General features: G+C 35.2%; 1 protein-coding gene across 1 annotated transcript; it reads right to left on the reverse strand.

The window, feature by feature from the left end:
• Positions 1–9,599: 9,599 nt before the first annotated feature.
• Positions 9,600–13,516, reverse strand: LOC139494144 (uncharacterized). Its single transcript, XM_071282320.1, has 3 exons — positions 13,464–13,516; positions 11,474–11,536; positions 9,600–10,398 (listed from the first exon to the last, which is right to left on the reverse strand). Exons 1-3 carry the CDS (start codon positions 13,514–13,516, stop codon positions 9,600–9,602), a joined length of 915 nt encoding a protein of 304 aa, XP_071138421.1.
• Positions 13,517–14,293: the final 777 nt, after the last annotated feature.

Here is a 14,293-nt window from a genome sequence, read left to right on the forward strand (position 1 = left end):
TGTTGAAACAGAACCTACCGATAGAATATTAATTCCAAGAAAACCAATATCTTCCAAAACCAGTACTCAGTCAACTCAATCTTCCCTACAGAGCTCACTATCATCACCAAAAAAAAAATGAGAAAAAAAAATCAAATAAAAAAGAAACAGTAGAAATACACAAATGGAGCGGTGAATCTGTCTGGGATCTTCCCAGTGATATAGATGATTCTTCCACCTCCAAAAGTCTTCCTTCATCTGCATCCAAGAAGGTATCTTCTTCGTCCAGTACACAGTCTACCAGAGCCCCATCTCCTCTTCGTTCTCAAGAAAAGAAGGATGTCCAAAAGAAGCCAGGAAATACATCCTCTCAGAAGTCTTCTGATTCGAGGTCGCGGGGTAGGGGTCGAGGCGGAGTAACACCAGCTGCGCGTAGTCCTGGAGATCGACGACTCTCCTCGCACAACAGATTTTCAACACTTATCATCGAAACTGAAATGGAAACCGAAAGTGTTCCGCCACCTGAAAGATCACGATCTCAGGGTGAGCGAAATAAGAATGCTGGCAAACTCGACAGCATTCGCCCTTCTTTTATTAAATAATGACAAATATAATCCAATGGAATTGCCGAGGTCTTAAAATAAATCTTCTCGAGTTAACACTTCTAGTTCAGTCTTTTTTACCTATTGCATTTTGTCTTCAAGAAACTCATCTCAAAGAAAGTGACAACGTATCTTTAAAAGGGTACAACATGTATAGCACATTTTCTAAGGTAGATGAACGTGCTGCAGGCGGATCATCCATTTTTGTGAAGGACAACGTCATTCATAGCACAGTCCAACTCACAACGGATCTGCAAGCAGTTGCAATTCGTTTATCATTAGACAAAACAATTACATTATGTTCGATATATATTCCACCTAATTCAATTATCGATAAAGCAAAACTCAAAAACCTCACTGATCAATTACCCTCACCATTTATACTTATGGGCGACTTCAATGCCCACAATCCATTATGGGGTAGCAAGACTCATAATGCCAAAGGTAAGATCATTGAGGACTTTGTCTCTCAAGAAGGATTATGCATTTTTAATGATGGATCTAATACGTATCTTCATCCTGGAAACGGGTCTTATTCTTCTATTGATATCACTATATGCGATCCCTCTCTGCTCCTGGATTATTCATGGCGTGTTCATGATGATCTATGTGGAAGTGATCACTTTCCAATAGTACTTGAACATTTTTTTAATTCTGCCCAACAGAGAGTACCACGTTGGAAACTTGACAAGGCGGACTGGTCCTTGTTTGAGAATCTCTGTCGAACGGAACTTCAGTCAAAGATGTTTGAGACTGTGCAAGATCCAATTTTAACTTTTAATACAGTTCTAACGTCAATTGCTGACAGAACTATTCCTAAGACCTCGGCAAATCCAAAACATCCCAGTAAACCATGGTTTGATGACGCATGTGATCAAGCCATAGGTGACCGTAAAAAATCTGAAAGACGGTTCAATCAACAACCAACGACGGAAAACTTGAGTAATTTCCGTATTTTTCGCGCTAAGGCACGGCGGACTTGTAGGCAAGCCCGACGAACATCCTGGAAAAAATTTGTCTCGGGGATTACATCTCGCACTCCGATGACAAAAGTTTGGAATATGGTAAATAAAATAAAAGGTAAAAATTCTAAAGCCACTGTAAAACATTTGAAAGACGGCAATAATTTATTAACATCTGAAAAGGATATTGCCAACAAACTTCGTGAAACATTTGCAAAGTCTTCTTCTTGTAACAACTACAGGGAAGACTTTAAAAAAGTTAAAAAACAAAAAGAAAAAATTAAATTGAACTTTAAATCAAAAAATGGTGAAAATTATAATAAACTATTTTCTCTTGAAGAACTTAAAACATCTCTGTCAAAAGCCCATGATACAGCTTGTGGGCCTGATAATATTCACTACCAACTCTTAAAACACTTGCCAGATTCCTCGCTAGAAGCTCTCTTGCAGCTCATGAATAACATCTGGGAATCTGGTGATTTACCATCAATCTGGAAGCTTGCAACCGTCGTGCCTATTCCAAAACCAAGTAAAGATCATACGGATCCTATTAATTATCGACCAATTGCTCTTACCAGTTGTGTCTGTAAAACACTCGAACGGATTGTCAATGATCGCCTTGTTTGGTTCCTGGAATCCAATGGGCTATTAGCCAATATCCAGTGTGGATTCCGACAGGGTCGCAGTACTCTTGATCATCTTGTTCGATTCGAATCATTTGTCCGTAATGGTTTTGCGAAAAATGAGCATGTGGTGTCGGTCTTTTTCGACCTTGAGAAGGCCTATGATACTGCATGGAAATATGGTATTTTAAAAGATCTATTTGATATGGGGTTGAAAGGCAATATGCCTAATTTTATTTCTAATTTTCTCTCTAACAGACAATTTAATGTTAGAGTTAATTCGACCATGTCTGATCTGTATGATCAAGAGATGGGTGTCCCTCAGGGCAGTATTTTATCTGTTACATTATTTAGTCTTAAAATCAACAGCCTTGTTGAAGTTTTAAAAAGTAATATTGAAGGTTCATTGTACGTTGATGATTTTTTAATATGTTACAGAGGCAAAAATATGAATAACATTGAAAGACAATTACAATTATGTCTTGGAAGAATTGAAAAATGGGCCTCGGAAAATGGTTTTAAATTTTCCACTTCAAAAACGGTCGGGATGCATTTTTGTAACAAAAGAAAATTGCATCTTGATCCAGAACTAACTTTGTACGGCAACCCAATTAAAATGGTTGATGAAACCAAATTTCTTGGGTTAATTTTCGATAAAAAGTTAACCTTTCTACCCCATATCAAAATGTTAAAAGCGAGATGTTTAAAAGCTTTAGATATTTTAAAAGTTGTCGGCAGCACTGACTGGGGTGCTGATCGCAACATTTTACTCAATTTATATAGATCTCTTGTTAGATCTAAACTAGATTATGGCTCTATAGTGTATGGCTCTGCAAGGAAGTCCTACATACAGATTCTCGATGCTGTGCATCACCAAGGTTTGCGTCTCTGTCTTGGCGCATTTAAAACCTCACCAGTTGAGAGTCTGTATGTAGAGGCTGATGAGCACTCACTCTCTAACAGACGTTTGAAGCTTGGACTTCAATATGCTGTCAAACTAAAAGCCTATTCAGATAATCCTGCCTACAGCTGTGTTTTTAATCCGATTTATGAAGATATTTTTGCAAAACATGAAAATAAAATTCCTCCGTTAGGTTTACGTTTAAAACCACATTTAGCTTCTTTTGAATTAAAATCTGTTGCTCAAGTTCAAACTTGCAAATGTCCTCCATGGGAACTTCCCAAACCAAAAATGATATTTGATCTCCGTGAACACAATAAAAATAAAACAAATCCTCTTTTAATTCAGCAACACTATGCTGAAATTAAAGCCGATTATCTCGATTTTTCAACTGTCTATACTGATGGATCAAAAGATGGTGATAGAGTTGCATCTGCTGCTGTCTTCAGGGACAGAGCTGCAACCCTCCGTTTGCCATCTGATGCATCCATCTTTACTGCTGAAGCAGAAGCAATAATTTTGGCTTTGAAATTTATTGCTTCTTCAGATAAATCCAAATTTATTATATGTTCGGATTCACTTTCATGCTTACAAGCTATACGAAATACAAAAATTAAAAACCCAACAATCCTGAAAATTTTATATGTAATGAGGAATTTAAAAATTCTTCTGAAAGAAATAATATTTCTATGGGTTCCGAGTCATATTGGAATCCTTGGAAACACAGCTGTAGACCTTGAGGCAAAGAATGCCCTGGGTGACCCTCTATCTAACTGTGATATACCATATACTGATTTTAAATCTAATATTAGAGAATATGTTTTTAATATATTGAAAAATAAATGGAGTAAAAAAGACGATAATAAATTGCATGAAATTAAACCTAATTTAGGCAAACCTTTTGATAATATTATGTGCAGAAAAGATCAGTGTGTTATTACTAGATGTCGTATTGGTCATACTAGAATAACACACGAGTATCTTTTAAAAAATGAAGATGAACCACAATGTGTTCCTTGCAACTGCAAGTATACTATTAAACATGTTTTAATTAATTGTATTGACTTTGCTGATATTCGTAAGAAGCATTTCAATGTCAATAATATGTATGATTTATTTAATAATGTTCCATTTACAAATATTGTTGCTTTTTTAAAAGAAATTGGAATTTATTATAAAATATAAAAATGTTATTATATTTAAATCGATTTTAATTTTTATCACGTTATTTTACTGTTGATTTTTATTTGTATATAATCAATTTGCTTTAGTCAAGAATTTTAGTGTATTGAAGGACCTTTTGTCTTATTTTAAAAATATGCTTTAAATTGTAAAAATATTCGCATTAGCTCTCGCCGCGATATAGCCTTTTTGTGCTAATGCGGCGTAAAGCAACCAACAATCAATCAATCTTCCCCTCTCGTGTTCCCTAGTTTCAACTCTTTCTAATGGGTTAATCTTTTTTTATGAATCCATTTACGTTTTTATATGTTTTGGTTTTTCTTTGTCCAGAGCTATTGCATTTTCACCAGATTAAAATGCTTCGCCCAATTTCTTCCTTTGGGAACCATCTGAGTATATCAGGCTAAAATAACAACTGCTCTGTAGTCTAGAATTTTAGTTTATTTGAGGACCTTTAGTCTGATTTGTTTGACATGTTTGAGATGAAGGCTGTGTCCGATCAGTGTGCAAAGTAAGACATTGTGATGAAGGCGGTGTCCAATCAGTATGCATAGTAGGGCCCTGCCTTACAGTGAGGACAGGTAGTGGTAATCGTGTCATTCTATGTTGATTGCATGGGAATTATTAATCGATACACGTCTGTGTGGACCGCTCCTGTTTGGATAAATATTGTAAAGCGGATTCGTTAAAACGCTGGCCAAATCAAACATTTGCCATATTCCCATGTATGATCCTGGTGAAAGGATATCCTTTACCTCTTGATGATACAGGTCAACTGGTTGTTCCATCAAAACTTGATTGGTATAGTGATCACTAAACATACAATTCAAAGACGAAGAAGGTTTTGGTTGAAGTGCTGTATTCCAACGTCGTGCAATGTATTCAGAATTTGATTAGAATGGCGATATTTATTAAGTTTTAGAAAAAAAAAATATGTTGAATATTAAATGTTAATATCTTACTGATTACTGGTCCGAGTGCACAGTTATCGTCCCTTGATTTTCGTTGTCCACGAATATAGTCCCTAGTGTGGACTGTGTGTTACTTGTCACTTTTTTTATACCCCTTCCAAATTTATTTCTTTATGTTTTATGCCTCAAGTAGCAAGAAGGAGGAAAAATTACACTGTAAAAAAAAATGATTCATGAATTATAATGTAAAGAAGTGATTTGGTCCAGTTGAAAAAGGTAAAAAAAATAGCATTTCGGAAGCTGTCAAAAGATTTCAAGACCCACTTTACATAAAATTATCCATATTTTGAGTTAGAACTGATGAAGTTTTCTATAATTTTGACATACTTTGTCTCAAAAGTAGTACAACACACTGTATAAATATTATTGAGAAAGCGCAGGTAAGATTTTTTTATTTCCATTTATTGTCAAAAAGAAATGCACTACGAAATAACTGTGTACTCGGACCTACTGATGGAGAAATATTATTACTCCCGTTTAGTGGAGGTGTGTAATTGGCTGTAGTAAAATACAGATACATAAACTATCATTTTAATTAATTTTAACTACGTGGCATTGCATGCCACAAATATAGAACTAGCAACGTAAAAACACTTAAAAAAACAATTAAAAAAACACTACAAAATATACTCAATTGACTAACATGAAATATCTCTTTACCTAAATGGCCAAAAATAAGTCGTTCTTTTAGGTGTTACATTTTTGTTTTTCGTCCTTTTTTTGTACAAAATAAGGCCGTAGGTTTTCACGTTAGACATGTTTTACATAATCATTTCGGGGCCTTTTATAGCTGACTATTTATCATGGGTTTCGCTCATTGGCGAAGGCCGTACGGTTACATATAGTTGTTTATTTATGTGTCATTTTAGTCACCTTTGGAGAGTTGTCTCATTGGCAATCTTATCACATCTTTCTTTATATTAGACATCAATTATCCGTCTTGACAATCGTTATTGAATACCTTTCACATCATCAATAGGTCCCCTGCACATGGGACATCTTTCACTATTTACAAATAAATGTTGTACACACACAAAACATAGTGTGTGTATACAGGGTGTAATAATGATGTCAACTTATAGGTGTAATAATGATGTCAACTTCTAGGTGTAATAAATATTTCAACTTATAGGTCTGCACAAACCACGCATATTTTCAGAGTATTGGGCAACTGCATCTGAACCTAAAAAAATATTTTAATATAGATATATCCTACTTGAATGTAAACAATATCGTGTGACAGCAAATTGTTGTCTTGTTTAATAATTATTATACACTTATCACCCAAAGTTGAAAATGAATGTTTTGAAAAACTCGGTTAAATGGTCCATTTGATGTCTTAAAACAAATGATGTTTAAAAACATTCACATTTGTATGTAACAATGTATTAGATTTTAGCGAGAGAAATTTATGTATTACTGAAAAATTATTACACCAGGGTTTTCGATATCACAAACTGGTCAAAACATTTACTAAATTTTATCACCGGTATAAGGAAATAATTCGTAAATATAACTCAACATGCAGACATCTTATACGTTCAGGTATTTCACATCCAAAATTTTATGGAAATATTCTTTATAAAGCACAAAAATGTCAGTATTCTCCTCAGAAACTAACAAAACCTTTAAATAGACTTATTAAAAGGGGATATAGTTACGATACTGTTGTCAGGTCATTAAAGATTGCATATTTTGGCTTTAACATTGATTCACTGATAGGGTCTTTGCATCGGAACTAAACACATTTATTTCTAAAAAAACAGTTGTTGGCATGACACGGGTTATGTTCTTCTCATATATTTTATGATAGTATGATACTAAACCCCTAACGGGAGGGATTCTACCTGATATTCATATGATGAAGACATAATCTTTCAATCAGTTAAATTGAGGTCTGGAGCTGGCATGTCAGTTAACTGCTAGTAGTCTGTTATTCATGTATTATTGTCATTTTATTTATTTTCTTTTGTTACATCTTTTGACATCAGACTCGGACTTCTCTTGAACTGAATTTTAATGTGCGTATTGTTATTGTTTTACTTTTCTACATTGGCTAGAGGTATAGGGGGAGGGTTGAGATCTCATAAACATGTTTAACCCCGCCGCAATTTTGCGCCTGTCCCAAGTCAGGAGCCTCTGGCCTTTGTTAGTCTTGTATGATTTTAAATTTTAGTTTCTTGTGTATAATTCGGAGTTTAGTATGACGTCCATTATCACTGTACTATTATGCATATTTTAGGGGCCAGCTGAAGGACACCTACGGGTGCGGGAATTCTCGCTACATTGAAGACCCATTGGTTGCCTTCGGCTGTTGTTTGCTCTATGGTCGGGTGGTTGTCGCTTTGACATATTCACCATTTCCTTTCTCAATTCTACTTCTGTTCAACACTTTTTCATAGTTAATTTGTGATTCTTTTCTTTTAGGGATATGTGAGGATACAAGCACCAGAAACATTGCTTTCTTTGAAGGCTAACAAATTAAAATTGCATATAACCATTTTGTTAACAATTATTATTTTTTAAAAAACGAATACGATTCAAATACTTTATTTTTATTTTAAATTGTCCTGTTCCAACTCAGGAAATGGCCATTGTTATATTAAAGTTAGTTTCTGTGTGTGTGTTACATTTTAATGTTGTGTTTCCGTTGTGTCGTATTTCCCCTCTTATATTTTATGATCCCCAAGGGTGACTGGGGAATAGAAATATGGTCACTTGGTCTTCTCCCGACCGGCAGTAAAACGCTTGCCGAAGTGGGGCGTCCGTTTGGCTGTGCGGGATGTATCAAGTTCGCAATCACGTCCGGTCAAAAGGGGGACGTTAAATCCGATGCCTCGTGTAAAGAGAATGCCACGTTCTTTGCACGTTAAGAACCCTTGCAACAACTCTTTGAGGGGTCCGTAGGTGGCCTGTTGCAAGGCCAAATTTCTGTCCCTATCCAATATACCCTCTTTTTCCGGTGGCAGTCCAAATTTCTCCGACCATCATCCCAGATGGCCTCTTTTGTATCAACCTACCTATTGTATTTATTGTGAACTTGTTCTCGTCCTGAATATGCATGAAATATTTGCCACTGGACGTTAAGCAACCAACAATCAATCAATCAATCAATATATTTTATGTGTTTCACTCGATTTTAATTTGTAACCCTGATATGTCATTTTATCTATCAAAGTTTCACATGCCAATCTGCACACCTTAAACTTTTCATTTAAATACCATGGCATTGCAACCATATCCATGCATGCCGTCAGATGTACTTCAAGGTCCTCCAGTAGAATCCGTAATATATTAATAGTAGAAACCTATAGAAAACATATTCCCCATTTCCATTCTCAATTTTATATTCAAATCAGTGTATTATACTGAAAAAATGGACTTTAGTCACTTGTAATATGAAGGGAGCCAGAGCACCTGATGTCACTCACGTTTTTTGTGGGGGTTCACATTGCAAATACTTTGGTTTTTTATATGCTGTATTGTCTTTCTGGTCGTTGTTTTTACGTGTCTATTAATATTTTGTTTTCTGCCTGTTGTATATGGATCATGCTTTGCCACTTTTAAGGCTCTAATTAAGGCTATTTTATCCTTAAAGAAAGAAAAGAATGTCTTTCTTGAGCAAATTTTGATTTTTTTTAAATTTTGTACATCAAGTCTAAAATGATTTGAACTGTTACAAGCCTCTTTTGTTTAAAATGTCAGTTCCCGTGGTTCATATAAAGGATTTTATTATTGCACTTTTTGTTTGTTTTGTACTGCAAAATAAGTAGAAGTTTTTGTGGTTTTTTTATCCTCAGAATTTACATGACATGTTTATTGAAGTTTTTTTCATTTTGATACAAATGTTTTTGTTTTTTTTACTATGTTGTTTTTATTTCAATTATTTTTTTTCATCTTTTACATGAAAGTATTATTTTATCTTTAAATGTGATTTTTTGTTAAAAGGTTTTGTTTTACAGCATTTCTCATCACTTGGCGTATGTCGTCTGTCTGTCCGTCGTCTTTAAACTTTTACAGCTTATATATGATTTGCGATCCACATGATCCAACTGACCTACTTTTGACCTATTTGTAGCCTTAGACTTAAAAAATTTCATGAAAAGTAGTTCATTTATAAAAAATCCTTTCTTCAAAAAACAATTAGCCAAATGGAACCAAACTTAGTCACAATCATACTAGGATGTCTAATTTCAAGGAGAAACTGACCATCCAACATCACTGTTACTTTAAATAGAACATAGTGGTAAAAGAGGCAAAATGGCAATCTTTTATGGCCTAAACAGAACATAGGTGCCTGTTGAGCGATATAGGCTCTTTGGAGTTTTTCCTCTTGTTTTTTTTTAAAGTTTTTTTGTTTGTTATTTCAGTAATCATGTTTATTTTATCCTGTTTTGTTTTGGATTTTTTTTTGCCTCATTCTCTACCATTGGTGCTGGTGGTAGTAGCACACCATCATCATTCTCATCATCCTCATTCAGTAGGTCTTCAATGTCGTCTCCTTGCATAATGCATATGTTATGTAATGCACAACAAGCAACAATAATGTCTACAGCTAGTTCTATTGATTTAGTGTTAATGCACTGTAGGCGAGTAAATCTGTCTTTCAGCAAAGCAAATGCTCTTATAATTACGAGTCTATTTGATGAGTGATGCGTGTTGAATTTTTTCTCCTGAGGTGTTAAATGCCCAATGTCTCTGAATGGAGTTAATAACCATCTCCCAACAAATGATTTATTAATTTGTATATGTGTGCCATTAACAGCACCAACTATATCCTGAAAACCGTTCCTCTGAGCAAATGCTTGTGCTTCTGTCTGCATTTTTTGTTGGTTTGGCCATCGTATGAACTTATGCTTCAAGTATTTCAAAATTGACAATATGACACTATTACGACAATCTATGACAGAGGCTTCACCAATACCAAATCTATCTGCTATTTTGTTAATAGTCTCTAGACTTCCTAGGTACCACAAAGTAATCATGATTTTTGTATCCACCGGAATTGCTTCAATTCCACCAGGTCCGTCAGTGTTTAATTCTGGGACATCTTTCAGATAGTCAACAAGCTGTTGAAAAACTGGTCTGGACATACGAAATAAACACTTGAAAACAGAATCCAAGTAATTAGGAACTACTGTATCAACATATCCAAAAACTTTGGCTCTTAGAGATGGTCTGAAGAAAAAAAAAGATGTGGTATAAATCAATGGAAGATGCCTAAAAATGGACACAGTTGTACACAGGAGAAAAAACAATGATACAAAATTCAAATTTGGTTTACATATTCAATAGAAGGCACTCTCTTTACACGAGGCATCAATTTTTAACGTCCCCCTTCTGACCGGACGTGACTGCGGACTTGATACATCCCGCACAGCCAAACGGACGCCCCTCTTCGGCAAGCGTTTTTTCGGCCGGTCGGGAGAAAACCAAGTGACCATAATTCTATACCCCAGTCACCCTTTTAAACTGTATAATACCAATGATTTCAAAATGAAGAAACAGATGTTGGCAATATTGGCAAAAGATTATACTACGAAATAGCTACAGAAAATGATTCATGGACTGCCAGTTTATGGTATAGACCAGGCACGACTACATGTTTTAGCGCATGGAGAAGGTATTACATAAACCTATAGCTTCCGCATATGAAATTAATAAGCATCTCACCGGATGTCGCGCCTGACAAAGAAAATCAAAACAGTGGGAAAGAAACATTACACTACGAGGAAAGGACGCCAAATTAAAATACCAGGAAAGTTTAAAGATTTTATTGCAACAATGTCAGGTGCAAAACTGTTTGATTGTGAGAAGGAATACGTAAGCCCAAGAAACCTAAAGAGACATATACATGAAAAATATTCGGAATATGTGCAGTGTCGGTGTTGTCCGTATGAAGATTGCACAAAAATGTACTGCAGAATTGAATACATGACATACCATTAAGAAGCAAAACAAACTCTCCAGTAAACAAGCCAAGAATAAATTAAAAAGCTGTCCCATAGTCCGAAAGAGCCGCACTGAATTCGAAGGGTCGCGACATGGTTCCGTTTCCCTACCAAATTATGCTATACCAGACTCGCCCCGAGAGGCACAGATTCAACATGTTGAATCAGAAAACCAATACTAGGGCCCAGATGTTTTGGATATATTAGTTAACAATTGTGAATATGACAACTTAGAAGACCTAATAGGCGAACAGGTCAAGAACACCTGAATCGTGCAGACCCCTGTTAAATACGTTTCTTACGAGGATGCATCTGTTTTGAACACTGTACCAGTACTTCGAGAGTCATTTTCATCGAGAGTAGTTCTGAAGAGATTACATTTTACAACCTTCTTGCATATGAGCTCACGAATCTCTCCGGTTGAGCACAACAACATATTATAGTACGGAATTGCCAATTATGTCTTTCCAGAACACTGGGATAGTTTGTCATACCCACTTATATGCAGCAGTTTTGAATAGACAGGAAGGTCGCATTAAAATTGCAAAAGGGCAACTTTCAATTTTACTAAAATTATACAAAATTGAAAATAGAATATAAGAATGTTATTATATTTAAGTCGTTTTTTAATTTTATCACGTTATCTTACTGTTGATTTTATTTGTAAAAAATCGATTTGCTTGAGTCTAGAATTTTAGTAATTTTAGTCCGAAAGAGCCGCACTTAATTCGAAGGGTCGCGACATGGTTCCGTTTCACTACCAAATTATGCTATACCAGACTCGTCCCCAGAGGTAGAGATTGAACATGTTGAACCAGAAAACCAATACCAGGGCCCAGATGTTTTATATATTTGTTAACAATTGTGAATATGACAACTTAGAAGACCTAATAAGCGTGGTGTCAGAAATTAGAGATTTTGATTTTCATCCTGAAGAAAATGAATTGAATTTGGAAGGTTTTTTATGACAATTGTGATTCAAGGGATGTAAGCATTAATGTGTCAGATGACGAGTGTTGCGACAATATTATGAACACGCCAACATACTGTGTTCCAGACAGTATCCAGGGGCGTACTTGTTTGGTCTGCACGCTCAGCGATATTTCGTTTGGGAACAGCTGGTCTAGTGGAGATCTACCGCTTCTCCATTTCGAGACCTAGGTAGCAAGTGGAGAGACCACGTGACAAACATGGCCGAAACAGAAAGCGTGCAGTTGCAGTGTGAATCTTGCAAATTCCTTTACAGCAATATGGACGAACTTTTACGCCATTCTGAAATTTCAAGCGGAAAACAACAGAGGAGTTCCGGAAACAATCTCGAGATGTTCCAAAAGGGGTGCGATACGTGGTATGCGATACAGGGTAGATGATACAGACTGCAGAAAAGAACCTGTATTAATTATACAAAATTTCTGTATTTAGTACTAAATATATGATAAACATTTTTATAATGTCATAAGCTATCTGATTTCATATATTTTTTAACATTTAATGTACCTTATCCATGCATTTATTATGCATACCACTTATGATTTGTGGGGACTTAAACCAACTTAGATCTATATAGTGAATGTGGTTTTATAACATTGTGTAAGTGTGGCAAAATAAAGAGCTGCGCCATGAGCGCATGATACGCCCGTCGCTTTTTCAACGAATAAAGTTCAATGTCATATCAGAAATTTATAAAAAAAAAACTAAAGGGAGGTTATTTTTATAGATATAAACAAGTCACCAAAGTTTCATGAAAACTGCACTTTTGAGTTATTGTCCGAAAACTGGAAAATCCCCCCTTTTTATGAATAAAATTTCATAACTCGGAAACGTAAAATCCTAAATTTATAAAAATCGAAAGGGAGCTTAAGTCAATAGATATAAACAATTCACCAAAGTTTCATGAAAACTGCTCAAAGCATTTTTGAGTTATTGTCCGAAAACTGGAAAATCACCCTTTCAATGAATAAAACCCCAAAACTCGGAGAAGTAAATTCTATAATTTATAAAAACCGAAAAGGGAGCTCGCGTCAAAAGATATTCAATCCACCAAAGTTTCATACAAACTGGATAAAGCGTTTTTGAGTTATTGTCCGACATGTGGACGACGGACGGACAACGGTATACCATAATACGTCCCGCGGGCGTATAAAAAGTCAGTCCTTTTTTAAACTACTTGTATAATAAACAATAGTTAGTAAATGTGTTCATTTGTCGGAAGTATCGAAGGACCGTATGTCTCTTCTAAATAATTTTTCACCGTCACAACAATCATACATTTGTGTTTGCTGGAAAACTTACAGAAAGGTCTGTAGTGCTGCACCAAACATAACTACTTTCTGAGTCACAGTCATTGTCACTATCATCGTCTGATAAAAGAAACTCTGTAAAAACTGTTTCTGTTTTTTTTTTAATACAAAAATTATTTGTTTATCAAATGCATACACAACAGTCCAGAAGCGATCTGTTTGTGTTTGTTTGCTTTAAACTTCTGGAGGTAACACGTGATTCTGCAGAAGCACTCCATTTCTATTTGTTTGCTTCCCAAACCTGGAGGTCTTCTGGATGTCGTCAGAAGAGAGCAAAGAAATACACGTCTAGCTTTTGAATATCTGTTAGATTTGGGAACATCTATTGCCATGTCATTAAAAAGTTTTATACGTAAAACATTATTAATTTGACAGTGGAGGAGAAAGTGATTTTCGTCTTAAAAGGTTTTACAAGTTGGACATGTTCTATTGTCTCGAGGTAATTTTAAATCTCTGTCCTTCTCAATGAGCAATTTATGGTAACTAATTCTAATTTTTCTAAATAAACGTCTAGTTTCAAAATTTTGATATTTTATATAAAATTCTTGGTCTTGTTTGACTTTAATATTTTTGTAAAGAACAGTTTTGTTATTTTCGTTCAAACTATTCATTTTATTTTCTAGTAGTTCTGATTAAAATGTACTTGTAATCAGACTCGGACTTCTCTTGAATTGAATTTTAAATGTGCATATTGTTATGCATTTACTTTTCTACATTGGGTATAGGGGGAGGGTTGAGATCTCATAAACATGTTTAACTCCGCCGCATATTTGCGCCTGTCCCAAGTCAGGAGCCTCTGGCCTTTGTTAGTCTTGTATTTTT

The sequence above is a fragment of the Mytilus edulis genome, chromosome 11 (assembly GCF_963676685.1).
Source record: "Mytilus edulis chromosome 11, xbMytEdul2.2, whole genome shotgun sequence".
NCBI classification, from domain to species: domain Eukaryota; kingdom Metazoa; phylum Mollusca; class Bivalvia; order Mytilida; family Mytilidae; genus Mytilus; species Mytilus edulis.